Source organism: Rhyacophila brunnea, unplaced genomic scaffold (assembly GCF_057557595.1).
Source record: "Rhyacophila brunnea isolate RB1 unplaced genomic scaffold, BYU_Rbru_1.0 scaffold_11, whole genome shotgun sequence".
Classification (NCBI taxonomy): Eukaryota; Metazoa; Arthropoda; class Insecta; order Trichoptera; family Rhyacophilidae; genus Rhyacophila; species Rhyacophila brunnea.
In genome coordinates, this window is record NW_028232763.1 from 15892455 (window position 1) to 15912852 (window position 20398).

General features: G+C 32.2%; 1 protein-coding gene across 1 annotated transcript in view; it reads right to left on the minus strand.

The window, feature by feature from the left end:
* Nucleotides 1-15584, minus strand: part of LOC147078417 (ATP-binding cassette sub-family G member 4) — a 53210-nt gene extending 37626 nt beyond the window's left edge. The window contains exons 1-2 of the mRNA XM_085959331.1: nt 15283-15584; nt 4349-4774 (exon numbers count right to left, since the gene is read on the minus strand). Of these exons, the coding sequence (XP_085815457.1) occupies nt 4349-4649 (301 nt within the window). The 5' untranslated portion in view covers nt 4650-4774; nt 15283-15584. The remainder of the gene's footprint in view (nt 1-4348; nt 4775-15282) is intronic.
* Nucleotides 15585-20398: the final 4814 nt, after the last annotated feature.

The following is a 20398-nucleotide window of genomic DNA, read 5'->3' on the forward strand; positions in this document are numbered from 1 at the left end:
GAGTGAGCAAAGGAATCTGTGGTCACACAGGTAAGTATATAATATATATTATTGTCTATGGCGAGTTCCTAGCATTAAAAATGGTCACATTAGTATTATTGAAATAGTTAATATTATCATAATATAAGAAATGAACTGGAGAATATTATGACTCCTTGGATGGCTACATAGACTCCGAAAGACCAGATACACCACCCTTAGAAGTATTAGTTAGGTTAGGTACCTACCTACTACTTAAGTAGGGTATAAACAATAAATCGTAAGAGCTAGATTATGTATGCTGGTATAATGTTTAGACAAAAACTATGTGCAGGAAATTGAAAATAAGTTGGCACATACTAATATATATTATTATTTATTATTAATAAGAGTAGGTATTTGCCTCAAGTCATTGGCCTTTTATTAGTCATGACATGTGTGTAATATATTAATTTATTAAAATTATGTTACATCAAAAGTGAGATTTAAAAAATCTGCTGACTACGATGGAATAAATGGTGTGATATTATCAATATTTTATGACGCTTTCAATTTTTAATCATCTTAGCGCGTGATGAAACAGATGTTTATTTTTATTTTTATTTTTACAGAGGTTAGAGCAGAACTTTATAATAACACTTTGTATATATATGTCTTATATGTATTTAAATATAGTATATTTCTTAATGTATGCTACCAGGGATGTAGTAGTACTAGAAAGGAGTGCTGATTAACTGTAATTAATATGTTTAAACAATTAAATCTACATTTAAACTGTTCAATAGCTATATGACAATTTTCTCATATCTAAGTAAAATTTGAACAAAAAAGATTACCAGTCGAAAGAAAAAAATTATATAATATGTCGTATCTTATTCAAAGTCTCGTAAGGAAATAATTAGTCTGAAGTTAGCCATGTTTTCAGTTATGAGTAGGGTAAAACTATCAAAGAAAATATGGCTATAAATACCCCAACGTGATATAAATTCTGTAAAAAACGTAACGTGTGCATCACAGACTATGTACATAGTTTTTTTTAAATTATCAATAACCATGTCCTCGCTTTTTCATACAAGGTGGTTGTTAGTAATTTTTAAAGAGTCACAAACATCCAGGCTTTGAGAAAATCACAGAAATATATTGTGTCCTCACCGGGATCAAACCCAGAGCTCCTAAATGGAAAGCCACTAGCGCTGTTCGTATTGCATCACGAGAGCCGCCCTGAACATAGTTATTATATAGATTTTACTGTATTTAAAAAAAATCTTTGGAAGGCAAACATTTATGTTCGGTATATGTAGATTGTTTGAAAACATTCAGGAGAGCGCTGCTTTGGAAAAAAAAGACACGGAAGGCCGACCCCATGCACTCCGGCTACACTACACCACTGTATATGACGCATTTATTTTTTTATGACACAGGGTCAGTCGGATGCAACTGTATAACTTGTTTTCTGTTGGCGAAGCAAAACACCAACAACCGCACTGCATACGTACTACGTGATGTTTCAAAACATCTTCAGAAATCGCGATAAAAAAACTACCTATTTGCAAACACTCAGCGATGAAAGAATATCGCGAAGTTTCACATTGCTTATTTTATGTCAATTCTTGGAGGAAAGCCATTGTTCAAGTATAATGTTACAATGATAATATTCAATAGATACTTACTAAACTTTACTACAAATCAAGACTGGTTTACACTACAAATAAAAGAAGCATCATGAAGCCAAGAAATACATATTATTCTTTTTACCATGTTCGATGGTAGCATGATCATGTCCCCAGAGTGGAAGTTGTATTAATATATGTTTGTTTTTATGAGAAATGGATGTTAGCCACATGCTATCACTATATTAGGTCCAAGCACACATCGAAAAGAACATGTAAATTTGTCAGAACCCGGAACCTATGACATAGTAAGCCTGATGTGAAAAATAATAATTTAACCGTAAGCATAATATATCCATTTCATATTGCCACTATATCACATTATAAGTATTTTTGAGAATATGTTTAAAAAGGGAATATTTTAAAATTTTAAATCGTAACTGATAATAAAATCCTCGATATAAAAAAATATCTCTACATTATAATTTATAAAAGGTGTGATATAGCTTTCGTATAGATTATGTTAAATAATGTACATAAATATTGTATAAGCATAATGCCGGGTCCACACTGGCAACATGTCGCCGGCAACCTCGTTAAATTTTACGATAAGTATGATAGTTATCGTAAAATTTCTTAAGCAATTATGATAAATATCGTAAAATTTAACGAGGTTGCCGGCGACATGTTGCCAGTGTGGACCCGGCATAAGGGAGCTGATGCAATATAATTAAACATTTTTTTAACATCGATTCATTCTAGTATAAAATGAAATAGTAGTTATTGTACATATTAATAACCGATAGTGAAATCTTCAAATTCAAGTAATTAAACCAAGGAAATGGAACAAGGATAACCTTTTCATTTATTCTGTTTTGCAATAGTTTTTTTTTTAATTATTTGACTCAAAAACATCGTTTGGTTTGTAAATGCATAATGTGGGCAAAACGTATGCATATATTACACAAAATTAAAAAAAAACATCCTAAATATGCATATTATTAATAAAATAATATGTTAAATATGAACAGGTCTCTCAATATGCAGCTATCGTGTGTTTTTATAATTTATTGCTATTACTAATTTCCTTGATTGCAAAGGCATTTCGGTATTTTTTCAAGATGTATAAAAATGCGATACTTACTTTGGAAAAAAGTGATTGGTACCTACACGTAGGCAGGTAAGTATTCTTCAGTGTAGGTACCGCATTTTTTATATTTTAAATAGTGTGCCGTGATACAAAAAGGTTTATGAGCACTGGGCAATACGAATACTACGGAAGTATTATGAATTAGTAATAATTTATTACTTGATTCTTGATTTTCCAAAATTGTACGATATACCTACCTACTATGCAAATAATGTCAATAACACTGACAACAGCACCAAAAATTCAACGAACTATGTCCATTAACACACGTTCTCATGGACCTCTTAACCTCGTGGTCAAACACACGAATCAAAATATCGGTAAAGCAAATAAACGCGACATTGAAATGTGTTAATAGAAACCCACGTCGCCGGTAGCACACTATTGTTACTAGAATGTGGCATTCATTTACTGAAGGTCTCCTGAGACACTAATCAAAATATTATAATTTTATGGATACGGCATCTTTTTAAAATACTTATTCTCTTCTTGACTGATGAGAATTGAGTGAACGAGTGAGTAGAAAATGAGAACAAAATGAGTACTATTTAGAGTATTTAAATAAATAAATTTTAAAACATTAAACACATTTAATATAACATCACTAAATATGTATATAATAATTATTTTGAACAGCACTTGCGATAGTATCTTGTAAGATTGACGCAAATAAACAGTTGAACGTGAAAAAAGGATCGCGATAACGTCGATAAACAATATACTTACTAAAAATATTTAGATCACAAAAATTACCCCTTAAAAGGACAGAAAAATATTTTAAAAGGGAAATATACCTGCGAGATTCAAAAGAGTGAAATCCGAAGAATATATTTAGTGGGAAAATAAATATTGGAAAATTAACGAACGGTAAATATTATTTAAATATCTTGAAGTATAAACAATTAAGAAACTGTTTACATGCACGTTCTAAAAACTAATTTTGAGGTTTAATAGTATGAATTTTAAATTAAGTACAGTGAAACCCCGATTCTACGGTTTTCAAGGGACCCTAAAAAAACGATAAATGCGGGAAATGATGAATGCGGGATGTATAATTTTTAAAAAATTCGTTTTTCTCCTGGATTTTTTTCGACATTTTAAATGATTTTCAGTTTCTCAGCTAGGGTTCTAGTTTTCTTCATGGGGGGCATTTTAGTTGCAAATTATAAAAAATCGTGATACGAGATGCGAGGCAAGCCTGAGCGCCGACCGACCTGTGCAAACAAAGCGACGCGACTGAAAGGTCTGTAGGTATGTATCATAAACAATTCTCCGAAATCGAAATGAAAGATATTCAACAAAAACGGTCAATCGGGATAATATTTGTGACGGGACCACAAAATTTAGACGATAGATCGAGGAAAACGATAAATCGGGAAACGGTTAATGCGGGTTTATTTAACATTGTTCTTATGGGTGTTTGGCGGGACTTTCAAAAACGAACGATCCGTGTGGGAAAACGGTGGATTGGGGTTCCACTATATCCATATTCAAGTAGCTACGCATGGCCTGCCTTTGCCGGCTAGGGCTGCTGGAGTGTCATTTTCATATTCGTTATTATACTAACTGACGTATGGCATATTATTTATAAACAATGAATATAACTCACCTTTTCTGAATCCCAAATTGACAGTGTACGTAATCTTATCAAATTGTATGTCCACGGGGTCTTTGGGAGGAAGTCTGGAGAAGGTTGCGACTTCTTCGCTCTCATTGACGGTATTACCATTGCCTGGGGCCGCCTCCGCCACCTCGTTGGTCTGCGAGGATCTCGACGTCATACGAGATCTTGGCGCGATGGCCGAACCATCTGGACGGAGGAGGTTTGTTCCGTCAACTGCGAGGGACACGTTTGGGTACTGGCATGATTGCATAAGCTCGCCACGGACACCTTGTAACGCGAATTCCATTTCAATTTTTGATTGAATTTCTCGATTTAAATGTCACTTTTCACTGACGTCGTCATTTAATGGATATCGTCCGATTATCTCGTCGCTACAGAATACCGTCTTTGGAATAAGTCGATGAAAAAAACCTGAAACAAATTTAATACAACCGAATATTAGAATAAAATAATTTTACAAGAATAAATAATCGACTCGGTCTTTAATATAATATTTTGCTCTTTGGAGCACATACTTGAATAAAAAGAAATCGAATGTGAGTCACTGTGTCACTGTATTTAACAGGTTGAATCTAAAAAATGTACTTAATATTTGAAATCTTATTTTTTGTAGAACAAGTAATAAATGAATTAATCGGGTCAGTTATTTTTTATTCACCTAAATAAAATGAATGTAGACGTAGTCTGTAGGTAATTTGATTCAAACCAGGTAATGTTTATACAGTCCTACAAAGTTTCTATGCCTTATAAATTACACATAATTTATTGTAATATCAGAACAATAGTAATTTTAATATAGGTATAAGTATTATATATTATATTTGTGTTGATTTATCTTTATGTATATTACTCTATCTGTAACGCATAAGCCGTGTATCTCTCGCCCTATTTCCTCCATTCTATCTATCTCTGACGCACGCGTGCGTCTTTGTTGCGCGATCGCATAAAATATAACACCCACGTTGCATCGTACCGTAGTAAGTAGTACGTAGTAACGTACATGTATTTAACTCACACTTATTCAGCTATGAATATTGTTAACCTATATTGCTACCCACGATGGCCGAGCGGCTTAAGCGTCGGCCTATAATACAGAGGGTGCCATGTTCGAATTCTGGGTCTGGCAAATACAGATATTGTTTTTCAATTTGTGTTTGAGTTGGAATTGATATGTTGGGCAAATGGTTAATATCCATTTCTCGTAAAAACAGATCTGCTAATACAAACCTCCACTTTATGGAAGCCCATATGATCTTATTAGGAAAGGACATGGTAAAAACATCTGCTTTTATTATTATATAAAATAGTATGTATTATTAATAATTTTAATAAAAACTTATTTTTGTACTGATTCCACTTTTTTATTAAATAATTGTACCGGTTTCGTCCGCCTCAGAGGGACATTTTCAACTTATATAAAATAAAGCAGACATTAAAACAGTTATAATAAATGTTTGTTTTATTTTATATCAGTTGAAAATGTCCCTCTGAGGCGGACGAAACCGGTACAATTATTTAATAATAAAAAGTGGAATCAATACAAAAATGCGTTTTTATTAAAATTATTTATACAATGCATTTCCACCATGAATTTATTGACAGTTAAAACAATTTAAGAAAATAGTATTATGCATTGTTAGCTAATTAGTGTTATCGAGTGCTATCACCTGGTAATTTTAAGCGAATATAATAATTTTATTGTGATGTAAGTATTGTTAGTCAACATTCTTTATGATATACAGATGTGACAATTACTTCGTTTTATCATTGAAATATCTATTCACTGAATCTCTTAAAATATATTAAATATGATTAAAATATGATAAGACAACAAACCTACGCATAAATTATTACTCACCGATAGATTATTATTAATAAAATGAAGATTCATTTAAATGTACGATAAATCAGGAATTTCGTGTCCTATCTAATTAAATTATAATCGGGAAAAAATATTGCCAATTCAACAAAATAGTGAGATAATATATTGTGTTTTAATGTTTGTTTAAAACCAAATAAGTTGAAGGGTGCAGGTGAAGAACATAATTATTGTTACGTCTCATTTTTTATTTTTTTTTAAAACTGGCAATGCAGTATCGTAGATCGAACCGAGTACTACACGATGGTATTTTAATTTCGGCATTAAGTGCTTGGCCGTAGTGGTTTGGAGGGCGCGGCGCGGCGGCGTCTTACAAAACTCAAACGTATAACCGTGTGTATTATGCCCCAAAAAAGACACTGTCTACGAACATTTCACACACAGTTATACGTTTGGGTTTCGCAAGACGCCGCCGCCCCGCGCCCGCCAAACCACTACGGCTGAGCATTAACAGTAATAGTCAAAGCATTATAAAGCATTGAAAATTATCATAGAGGCTAAAAACAAGAAATGTCCATTTCGTTCAGGGTAAAAACATGTATTGTCTATGGTTTACATTCACATCAGACGTGACCAGTGGCGCACCCAGGGGGGGGGCAAGGGGCCCTGGCACCCCCCAAAAATGAAAATTACCAGAATGTCTTAAACATTGAAATTGAAAGCCAATAAACTATACCTTTGGGCTTATATAAATATAATAAAAACACGCCAAAAAAATGATTTGTAATAATTCTCCAGCACCCTTTTTAGAAAAATTTCTTAGATTTTAATTTCTAATACAAAAATTTCGAAACACTAATGTCAGGTTTTTTTAGAAACCCAATCCCTAATGGAACTGTCAAAAAATTCTCGGTGTCCACCCGAATTCCGGAGTGGTGCAGGTCATGGCTGGGGAGGGCTGATAGGGCTCTAGCTTGGGGGCCCGGGCTGTGGAGGGCCCGGCGTGTCGGGTTGACCAGATAAGTGAGATAAACACACATCATAAATTAGCTGTAAGAGTAAAAAAAGTCGCCTGCGGCGCTATTATACAATATATTTTTTGATTATTATGTGTCGATACTAGACAGCTCCATTATTAAAGTAGATGTATTAAAAATCGCCAATAATTCACTGTATAAGTACCCTTAATTTAAACTAAAACACAATTTGAAAAACGTTAATATAGTGTTTCACATTGCTTTCAATCTTGGCGGTAGGTAGGGGGGCCGCCAAATATCCTAGACTGAGGGCCCGTTTCAGGATGTGGGGACCATGGTGTAGTTACACCGAGTGCAATAGACAAAATACCGATAAACGAGAAATTAGGCTGTGAAGAAGAAAAAGCGCCTATAGGACTAATTTACATTTTCCTCCTTGGGCCCCCCCCCAATATTAAATCCTGGGTGCGCCACTGGCAGTGGCGCACCCAGGGGGAGGCCAAGGGGCCCTGGCACCCCCCAAAAATGAAAATTATTAGAATGATTTTAAACATTGAAATTGAAAGCCAATAAACTATACCTTTGGGCTTAGACAAATAAAAAAATGATTTGTAATAATTCTCCAGCACCCTTTTTAGAAAAATTTCTTAGATTTTAATTTCCACAAAAATTTCGAAACACTAATGTCAGGTTTTTTTAGAAACCCAATCCCTAATGGAACTGTCAAAAAATTCTCGGTGTCCACCCCGAATTCCGGAGTGGTGTAGGTCATGGCTGGGGAGGGCTGACAGGGCTCTAGTCTGGGGGCCCGGGCTGTGGGGGGCCCGGCCTGTTGGGTTGACCAGATAAGTGAGATAAACACACATCATAAATTAGCTTTAATAGTAAAAAAAGTCGCCTGCGGCGCTATTATACTTCATGGCTATGAACATTTTCAATTACTTATATAATTGTGCAATATATTTTTTGATTATTATGTGTCAATACTCGACAGCTCCATATTAAAGTAGATGTATTAAAAATCGCCAATAATTCACTGTATAAGTACCCTTAATTTGAACTAAAACACAATTTGAAAAACGTTAGTGTCGTGTTTCACACTGCCTTTAATCTTAGCGGTAGGTAGAGGGCCCCCCAAATATCCTAGCCTGAGGGCCCGCTTCAGGATGTGGGGACCATGGTGTAGGTACACCGAGTGCAATAAACAAAAGACCGATAAACGGGAAATTAGGCTGTGAAGAAGAAAAAGAACCTATTGGACTAATTTACATTCTCCTCCTTGGCCCCCCCCCCAATATTAAATCCTGGGTGCGCCACTGGACGTGACACTCTTGATAGTGCATATGAATCATAAGCCAAAAGTCTCCTCGTGTATAATGCCGGACGACAGTATGAGCGCTATAAGCAACGCTAGACAAAAACCAGTACCCTTTAGAGTAGGTAATTCACTTTAAAGTCTTTAATCAACGATATCTCAGTGTGACATTTGAAGCGCCTAGTTTCAAAAGCCCCTAAAACGGTTTTGAAAATTTTTGAGTTAGATATGTAGTCGGATTAATATTTTGTGACCTATATGATGGCCAAAGATTGAACTTTAAAAAACGCCAAAATTCGTCAATACGTATGATCAAAAATTAGGGTAAATTTCAAAACCCGCTAAAATGGTTGGGTGTGATTTTCAAATACCGCTAAAATGGAAAGCCAAAATACTCTTTAGAATGTAACGAATTAAAAAATAAATACAACAAGTTCACAGATTTAATAGATATGAGTTTTTCTCATTTTTCTCAAAACTACCTAAAATCGTTTTTCTCATTTTTCTCAGAACTACCTAAAATCGTTTTAGGGGCTTTTGAAACTAGGCGCTTCATTTGTGTGACAACATGTTCTTCTCCTGAGGAAATGGCTAAAAACAATTTATCGTAAAAAAAATCTGTTAAGAAACCTCTAAGGGAGTAGGCTAAGGCCATAGCCCCCACATACTGAAGCGGGTCTCCAGACTAGGATCGTTGGCGGGCTCCCTATCAATCATTAATGCAGTGTGACACTCTATAGTAGCGAGTTCTAAATGGTTTTAGAGGTAAAATTAAGGGTATTCAGTGTATTTTAGCAATTATTTGCGTTTATGAATTACGTATGAGTATAGACACAATAATCAAAAATTGTATCGCACAACCACTACTCTTGAAGTTAAATAGCGCCGCAGGCGACTTTTTTACTATTAGTGCAAATCTTTGATGTGTGTTTATCTCATTTATCTAGTTGACCCGTTACCCCGGTCCCTCAGACTAGAGACCGGTCATCCCTCCCTTGTAGGGGCCATGGCCAAGATACACAGATTGTAAAATTAATGATGATAAACGTAATACTATATCTAAACATTTCCACATTGATTATTGGTTATTTGAATCTTGAAATAGGTATTTTTTATAAAAATATTCTAAAACGATAACTAGATAATGCGGTGGCAAAGACTATTATTTAAAACCTTCGAAGATAAATAAATTTCAATTGACTATTAACGTATTTAAAATATAATAACTTTATTATTTTGTATTCCACAAAAGTAATATAATTTGCCAACGATATCTGTCTGTAGGTATGATTATAAATGGATTGTCGGCTTGCCCAATAGAACGTAACCATCTATTCCACTAATACAATCAAAGGAAGGCTGCGAAAATCTGGAAGCTTTCACGCATACAACACACACATATTGTAAAAAATACACATACACGATTTCAAAACAGTGCGTGCCCTAGGCTGTAGATATTTTAGCCTTACAGTGATGTGTTTTTTGTAAATATATAAATTCATTTACGCGCGTCGGATTCTATGCCGATTGGTCTCTTGGTCGAGATTCTCTAAGAAAAGTTTTAATTTCTGAATATTATTAAATTTATGTACCTATGTGTATGTTAGTGAGTTCATTAAACTAGCTAAAGAAACGATAAGACATTCATTATACATCCTAGAATACACGAACGCTTATTATATCAATCAAAGCTATAGAATATTGTTTTATGTAAATAAGGCAAAAAGTGAAAAGGTTTGCATAATTGTTACTTACTGATAATAAAATAAATAATAAAATCTCATGCAGCTATCATTTATGTTTTTATTAACTTGATCGTTTTTCATCCGAAGGTTCTCGTGATTCGCGCCTCGTGGATTGATTGAATTTCTGCATTAATGCTGTAGCTAGGTCAACCGGATTCATTTTCAATAATACATAGGTATATACTTTTTTATGTATAACTTACTTATTGCTTGCAACGAGTTCGCGGAGATAAAGTCTTTATAATTATTATTACAAAAGTGGACATTGAGCGGATGATTCTGTTATCGGCGTAGGACGTAAGTTCGCCAATATAATTCCATTCTTATCATTTTAAATTCCATTCTACATTTATTGTACAGATACAAAACAGCAGTGTTGTATTATTCTATTACTCATTTTAGTCCATTGACTTATCAATGGATACTTCATACGAAGAATAAAAGGGTCATCGTAAACAACCTATATCATTATACAAAAATATAATTATTTTGTAAACGGTTCACGTGTTTCTACGAAAGATTCCGGGCTAAATTATTGGTGAGGATGTATTTTATCATGCCTGGGTGTTCCACCATATACCGTAATTCTGTCTCGTAGTCTATTATTTCGTATCGCATCGTACAATAAAGAAGTATCGATTTCGGTATTCTGGTGGGGAAACGTATCGTACCTATCAAATATATTCGCCTTGTTACCTTTATATAGGTTCTCCCTAATAATATTACTTCCAGAAAGTTAAACATTCAAAGCATCTAATTATTGAGGTTGGTATGGAATCAAAAGTGAAGTGACGGTATAATAAAGCAGTGACGTCCTTGGCCAAAATGCCGCCCCTAGGCAGCGCCAAAATGCCACCCCATTTTTTTTATACAGTATTTTTTATCTTCCTTCCATGACTCCAATATCTAAGAAATATGTTGTATGGATACATTACTAACAAAATATATACCCCTAAATCTAATTTAAATGCCATCTCTACTTCAATAGACAATATTGCGAGTCCACGGCTTTCATATACATTTAAATATACACCTGACAACTTTCAGAACTCGCGAGTGACTGGCAAAAATATTTGGATAAATTAATTATGTAAGTATCTACCTACCGATAATTCAAATATAATTCTCAAATCTGCACGTGTCATTGCTGGTCATCAAGGATGTAACGTCCAAGGACAACGGAAGTAAACTAGACATCGCAAACCAGACAAAGAAACACTCCGGTTAAACATTATATGTTAATTAATACATGTTGTTTCCAACCAACGGGATGTCACTGTAATAAATTAGATATACTGGAAAAAAACAATCGATACCTACTTACTTTAAAGCATCTGTTTTTTTTCTGCCATGACTGAATAATTATATAAAAATATTCCTATATTATTGTATCAGTTGTCGACCTGGCAAGGTCAGTATAATTATAACACAATAATTGAAAATCGTCAAATTTCATCATAAGTACCTATCTAAGTATTAAAAGAATAACTAAATTATAGTCGACCGTTCCGATTCCGAAGATGGGTTCATAGCCCGAAACCGCTGTCAACATAAATGACTCACTTAAAGTAGAATTAACAAAACTAACTTTGTTTCAAAACCAAAATAACAAAATCATTAGACGTAAGTTATTGGAAATAGTAATTGAGGTACTGCTAAAGTAAAGATATTCATTAGCGTCTAGTAACTACATATTATTATATCATTATAATATGTACTCATATTATGAACCTATGTACTTAACGCCACAAATAATAAGTACATATAAACTTTATTTGGTACTGGTAGGTATATCCAATAAATTATTTTATCATGCAGGTTCGTGTCTCTAGTAATATTATTAATTTATTATAATACTGGTGGTAAAAAGAAAACTAAATACTGACCATTTTACAGAGACACTATTAGCGTTACATACGAAAGTTTCCAATAAAATTGAAAATATTATAATGTCAATTACTTGAAGGTATGGTATTTAGTGGTGTGGAAATGTTAAATAACTAGATTGTGACATTGTCATTGAGACAAAATCAGAACCCACATAGCAAGAAAAGCCTTTAAAACAATTAAATATCTCTTTTGCAATCAGGACATTAGTTTAACGAGTAATAAAATGATATGTACCCAAGTCCTGATACCAGTTTTGTTACAATAAGTCGAAGACTGGACGTTGAAATAAAAATGATCATCAAAGGATTGGCAACTTTTGAGTTATGGCTTCAACAAATTGACAAAAAATGAAAAGATTCGTAAAGAGCTGAAATTTTTCTCCATGGAAAATATTATTTAATATTGCAATCTGAAAGAATTGTGTTACTAACAATGAACAGGAAGATGTATCAACCGAAATTTAGTCGCCGATCCGTTAAAAGGTTTTCAGTCTTATCAATTATAACCATATTATAGTCATGCAAGAAACCAAAAAAATAGTTTATTTCGTCTAAGTGACTTAGTAATCATTTCCATGCATTCAATTGCTAAAATTAGTGTCCTAATACCTCGACGAAACTTTGAATTTTAAATCAACTCATTAAAAAAACTCTTTATTTCAATGAAACACTTAGCCTAGATATCGTAGACTACAATAAAATTGTAATGCTGATGTACTATGTAGAGACGTTATTATATTTTTTGCTAAATGTATTATTTTTGTTATTATCCACCTGCTATTATCTACCTTTTCGGTAGGTTTTGATCTGACTGACCATAACCTTGGTGTTGTGCTTGACCTACAACTAGAGGGGGACGTTTGAATTATGGAGAATTATTATAACACCTTTTGATACCGTTTTTAGTGTGGTTAATTGATAGCCACAAATTAAAAAAAATGTAAGTTGACACATTGAAACGTAGCGGCATTGTTTATACTTTATAGCGACCATATTTGGCAGATATTTACACGACTTCGTAAGTATACGACTTTTTAGATTTATTTATTTATAAATGTACTACATTGATGCCATTTTAAATACCTACAATAATAATTGACGGAGTTTATGATTTTATGGGCTACTTTTACATTATAATGTGAATGTTTTGGTCATGAGTATGACAATTATCGTAAAATTTCTTAAGCAATTATGATAATTATCGTAAAATTTTACGAGGTTGTCGCACGACATGTTGCCAGTGTGGACCCGGCATAACGCCTACCTACCTCATTATAAATCAATAGATTCTAATATATAAAATGTTAAGAGTTAACTATTGAATAACAACAATAATAGTAAAATAGAAGAAGAACTGATCACATACACTGTATTAATCATATACCCAATATTAGATCATAGGTTAATTATTATCAATTACAACGCATGGACATACCTGTTCAATTAACCAAGTACAATGTATTATAGTTAATTTATATTTAATTGCACTGACCTTGGATACATAGAGATACACTTACATTATGAATTAATAAGTATTTCTTCAAGAATCGCGAACGAGATAAAATAATGACTACACTTATCACAATCGATAAGATTGTTGGGAACAAAGGTTCTGCAACAGAGCGCATCGTGTACTTTAACATCTAAATTCTATGATTTTCACAAATAATTGGTTACTAGGGTTTATAATTCCGGGACACCTCTCATTTTCTTAAGCTCTAAATCCCGGATATATAAAATGCTGAAATCCCGGGATATTTTTTTATCGTTGCGATAAAAATATAATGAAATAATTGTCAATTACTGAAGATATATATTGATTTAAAAAGTGACAATTACCAAATAAAAAATATATGCAAATATATGGAAATTTCCTATGTAGCTATGGTAAATAATGTCGACCTCATTATATTTTAAGATTTTACGAGTCGGTTGTTTTAATTAATATTGTTTTCTTTTTAATTTAGCAGACTTAATTTTCATTAAAATTCGCAATAATAAAATAGCGTCGAGAATGGCAGGGGTACGTACGTATTTATTTTGCCGGCATTACGTGACCAATAACATGTTTAACATAACTATACAACTTCTATTAATACCATAATTATTTAATGAAATGTCTCAAAATTCGAACAGTAAAATTATCAAACAATGAAAGGTAAACGTGTTTTTGCGAAATATTAATTCCAACATGACGGATTAAAACATTTAAAGTTCAAATTAAAATGGTGTGGACATATAATATTCATTTTATTACACCTAAATTGATTTTTAAATCGTTAAAGGTTTAATACCAATTGCTTAGAAATACTTAATAAAAAAATGAGTTGATTTGATACTAATAATAAAGTGGGTACATATTTTTTTAAGTATATGTATTTAATAATGAACCGATTTTATGCTTTTTAATTATACTAATAAAATAATAATATATTACATTTTTTGGAGACAATATTCTGCATTTTCTTTTTCGGACTACTGCATAAGGTCAATGCATGAAGATGCTGTTTTTACAGCTGTTTGTAAGTAAAAAAGTATTCTTTGTTTATAATAAGCTTATATTTTCCAATACTGTGATCAAAATAATACGTCAATCGTTGAACGAAGCGTAGTTATTATGTTAATAATTTTATTCTTTTAGGGTCAATACTCAACACCACTCAGTTCAGTTGTGTGTGTACTTATGTATTTTTTAGCAAGTACATTAATTATATAAGTTTCTAGTAGGGGTTGCAATATATTTTTAAATATAAATAATATTAATCAGGCAATATAAACGAAACAATAATTGAACCGTTAAATTCAACAAAATAAAGTCTCTCTATTATAATATGGTATCAATTATTTACTGGCAAAGAATATAATAAAATTATAATATTATTATAGAATTCTATTTATCCACCTACTTATATGATAATTAATTGTAATATATTTTTCAAATTGTTAGTAGATAATATCTACAATTTATCTTGTGTAACTGGATAATGTATTTTATAATTTAGTAAATTAATTTATTATAAGACAAAAGTAAAATAAATTAATGTATATAACATTATTTGGCATAATATGAAAGTTTAATTACTTATATCTAAAAATAATAGAAAAAAGATGATGAATATAAATAGCATAATCGTGTGATTATATTATAATTATTACATTTTTAAGATCACTTACCGTGAATAATTCACAATGTTATTATTAATAAACGATACTGTAACTTATTTACGATCTGCGTACAATAATAATTAATTAAGATAAAACAAACCACAAAATAAATAAAATACACATCGAAAAATCATTCGAGCTAAAAATTGTCACGATTTTTTATTCACTTTTATTTTAAAACGATATTATTAATAATTTCACTTGTATTATAGAAATTAATGAGTACGTCGTGTAAGACTGTCCACCCTACACTGGCGAGTGGCTTATAATAATGAGCGCGAAGCAATCGCCAGCTGATTGCTTGTGTGTGCGATCTAGTTTTCAATTTCCATTTCTTATAATATCTCAGTAAAAAAAAAACGAATACAGCTTGACCGCGCTAGTGATTCAGCTGCTCAAAGTGATAGTAATTTTATTTTCGTATGACTCAATCAAGTCAGTACAAACTATTGCAAAAATACAGATATACCAACTCCTTAAAATTGTTATGAATTTAATTATAATAATATAATATAAGGTAGTATTAACAGATTTTTTCGAGATATATTTGTTACCATTAACCCAACCATTGGCTCGTTTTTATGGACAAAACACAATATATTGCGTAATATAATGATTTTTGTCAGATGCGGTAATCGATACCGAACAATATGTTTATAGGTATGTCAAGATGTAACAGGTCTAGGACGATTCGGCGCCGGGACAACTGGGCGTTACGCAATCGAATGAATTTTGAAAATAAAATAAAAGTTTGTGAATTATATAGGTACTTTTAATATTCTTTTATATGTTATTATTTACTTGGTGAGAATTTAAATATGCACACGTAAATAATGATTTAATTGTGTATATGTTTAAGTTGCAACGAGAAGAGGGTTATTTTATTTTTATATGAAGCGTCGGGCATAATAATTTTTAATCCGCAATAAAAAAACATTATGTTAAGAGCAAAATGAATTAAAACTACCAAGTAGTAGGTAGATAGAAACTTATTAAACTTTCTGTATCAAATCGTAACGAACGTCTATTTATTTCATTAATGAACGTTATTTCATTCGACAGTGCGGCGCTCACTTGTCCTGGCGTCCATTTGTTCCAGTGCCGATGTAACGTGTCAAGGTGTCGGTAATCATGAGGGCTTCATTAATATTTCGCGAGAATACAAACATATTTTAACCGAACTCAAATGGCTGCATTCCAATCGAATATCTCCATGCATATCACACAAGTTGGATACTTTTTAATTTAGTGTAATACCTGATTGTATCCGGCGCACAGAAATATCCAGGAGGTATTTTTTCTCAAAAAATATATTAATATTATTTCAAAATATAGAACATTGAAAATACTGAGCCTCTTCAATCGACTGAACACTTCCTCATACATTATGCAAGCCAATTATTACTTTTTCATTTAATGTTCATCATGTATTATGTCGGTTGGGGTCGGGCAGGAAAAGTAAATCAAACAGAATAGTAACTTAATGCGAAAATAATTAAATAAACTCATAATATTATCTCCAACATAAAATTAAAACTTGTTTGATTGTGCAAGCCAGATGAAATTGCAATGCGTAACAATATTGCCGTGGTATATACCTACATAATGTTGATGTATTTTTTTGTTAGACCCGTTGTGTCCATATAATATAATAGGTAGGTAACCTACCTAACATTCTCATAAGCCATAATATCGCCATGGCATAGTGATTTTTCATTCCACAATGACCATGCGATTTCAATGTATGTAATTGGGATCTAAAATATAATATTATTGGTGCAATTCAGTTACTATTCTATAGTATGGTAGGTACACATAGTAAACAAATCGTAGACAACCATCTGTAAGAACAGAAAAACTTCTTGAAGGACAATGTAGTACCTATCTATTATCATGACCATACAAATGGGTGTGTAAAACTTATATCGACCACCGCCCACTTTGAGATTTAAAAACAATCTAGTGCTCCCCATATTATTTATTAACTTTCTTTTTTACATGACCATCTGTTGCGTATCTTAAAAACAGTTAATGCAAATATAATTTTTAAACATGCTTTATTGTATGGATAGGATAGATAGGGTATGACCCATATCCTATTTCTGAGATCAAAGAATGTTTCAATATAGAGAGGAAATAAAACTCATACTTAATCATATTATTTAGAAGTATTTTTATTAACATTAAAAGAAGGTTTTGAATTAAAAACTTATGTAATGTGGAGGATTTATCTGATGCATTTCGACGACAACTCGAACTTAACCATGGACTACGTACATGAAATATAAAGCTGCATCCACCGACCGTGCTTAGGAAAAAGGGCGTAACCCACACAGAACAAATTTTACAGGAGGGGCAAAAAACGTTTTTTGAATGATTTTAGTTTAATATGTTTTAAAAATTACGCACAGACATTGGGTGCATGATGATTGATGATGTGGTGTAATATATTTTCGATCTAATAATAATTAAAGAAGTTATTACAGAAAAATCATTAAAATTGAGGGTAAATGCTTTTTTCCTTGGATTAAAACTTAATTAATCTCAATTAAAACCAGAATTTAGATAATAATTCGGCATTTGCGGCTTACTCGCTTTTTATAGAACGTGTATATAGTTGTATACATTGTTAATATCTAATAAAAGCACTTTTCGAAAAATCGAGTGTTACGCACTTTTTCCTAAACACAGTCGAGTCATTATTACATGCGTAAGCGACTCTAATTTAACCGCCTATACGGGACTCCAAGCATTCGAGTAGTAAATCGCATCTCAAGTGGTGTCGTGTCTAGATTCCGTCAGATTGTTATAGATAGAATTTGTTTGCCGTCGCCCCTCTGGATTTCCTTAACGCCCCCCAATTTTCTTTGAGTCTTCTACTGCCCCCCTGAAAACCTCCAGCGCCCATAAGGGGCGTTATTGCCCACTTTGAGAAAGACTGCTCTACACTAACGGTCGCAGATTGAAAGTCATCTCGACTGGGATATGAAATCTTATTTAGGTATGGTCCCAATATTGAAGCTCGATTTGATATAAATAAAAGGGATTTCAGGTTATACACGTCATTTATATTTTTTATGAAAATCGATGTTTTTTAAAATAAATATAAAAAATATTAAAACTGTGAATTAGTCAAAAATCTTTACGACAAAACATAGAAAACTTAATAAAGTAAATTTTAATGATAAATATGACCATAAAATAAATGTAATAATAAGATGGGGTCCTTTGTCAAATTCACATTTTATAACATTTTTTTTACAATAATAAATTGTAAGTTTATCTTTGACTTAAAATAAAAAATATTTTTCTTTTTCATGTTTTCAGATACATATTTATTAATTAACACAGTTGAAATTGTAAATTATCAAAAAAATGTCTCAAATTGCAAGCTTCGTATTTTTCCGCTAGGTGAAGACATCGCCTTAAAACCCATTCGCTGCGGACCTTTTAATTAATATTTAATTACCACATTTAATGCATTCGCTGCTGAGTAGATAATGATTTTTTAATTAGCGCCTAATTAATTTTTAAATTTAATATTTAATTATTAATTAATTACATCGATCGGCCGTCTGGTCATTACGCGCATGTGCATCTTCAGCGTCCAAAGTATTAAATTAATATGCTAATTATATCTAATGGCCACCTGATGGGCAACGCACCAGTTGCGTTAGATTTTTCTGTTATATGGTCTAGCTCATAATATGATCAAATTATTTTTTTCACAAGACGGAGCGATAATTTTGAGGATTTCATGAACCAGAACGGCGCTCCGGCCCATTTCGAGCCCTGTCTCAGCCAGGTAGGGGTTCTCCTAGATTTTACAAAAGTATTCCTCCAAATAAAGGAATCACTGAGATGTGTTTGTACCTATCATAGATCGGCGAAAAATTCATTAAATTTATTGACCTTTTCGTATTACATCATTTGAGATAAATCACAGAATAGTTAAGTAATATTATTAGTGTCGGTAGTTTTATATACTTAAATACAATCAAAATGGCGGGTTGCTTTTATTATTTGACATTATTTTCCGTCCATATACTGACGGTAGATCATATTTTAGACTAATGGCACCAATGAAAAAAATATTTTTCATGTGGCCTTGGCGAATAAATCAGTATCTAGAAGTGTGATGGTTGCATTAAATAAATCTGCAATGGAAAATGACTATAATCTCAGCTTCAGCATTTATGCCTATTGCAATATATCACCATTTAATTAATTTATTATTATTTCAGTTATCTATCGATTAGAATTTACAAGGTTTTGTTTATTCAATACGTAATTGGAATATTATTAATAATGTAATAACATTTGTTTACAAAGAGGAAGAGATTACTGTTTGACCAGTTTTTTGTGATAAGTTTGTTTTCAGTCCAAAATAAGAAATCAAAGTTTTTACCAGAAATATAAAAATGAAGTTCTTTGTTTGCGTAAGTCATTCCTGTTGTGTGTTAGGTCAATCAACATGCAAAGTCCACTCCAACTCTGATAAAAAATAATCTCACAATTTGTCATTATGACTAGATTTTCATAATATTGTATTTATCACACTAATATAAAACAAAACCGCATGTCACCGAGGGTTTCGAGATGTGGCTGTGTAGATGCATCCTTAAAATTCTTTGGACAAACGTATTGCAATGTCCGCTGTATTTGATTTTGAGTGAACTAGTAGAATAATATAACCATATGAAATATATACATAAATTAGAAAAATATTTACATATTATGATTAATAAAGTTCTTACTAGTATTAAAAATATAGGTCTGAAAAGATATTTTTCATATATTTTTAATTGTCCAGGTGTTAATATAACTTCCACCTTGTGGAGGCCTCATTCGCTGTGGTACCTACGTCAATGTCAAAAAATGTCTCAGTGGATTCGCTAGGATCCATTTTGTCAAACATTATTTATTTATATAAATATAAAAATAAAACAGACCACACAGAACAATATTAATAAAATATTAGTCAGGTAAAATACGAATTCATTATCAATCTATCGCTAGAATAATTATAATTCAATGTAATTATTTAACTATTAAATTGGGATATGTCGATGCTTTCGAGATGTAGCTGTATAGATGCTTCCTCATAATTTCTTGGTCTGACCGG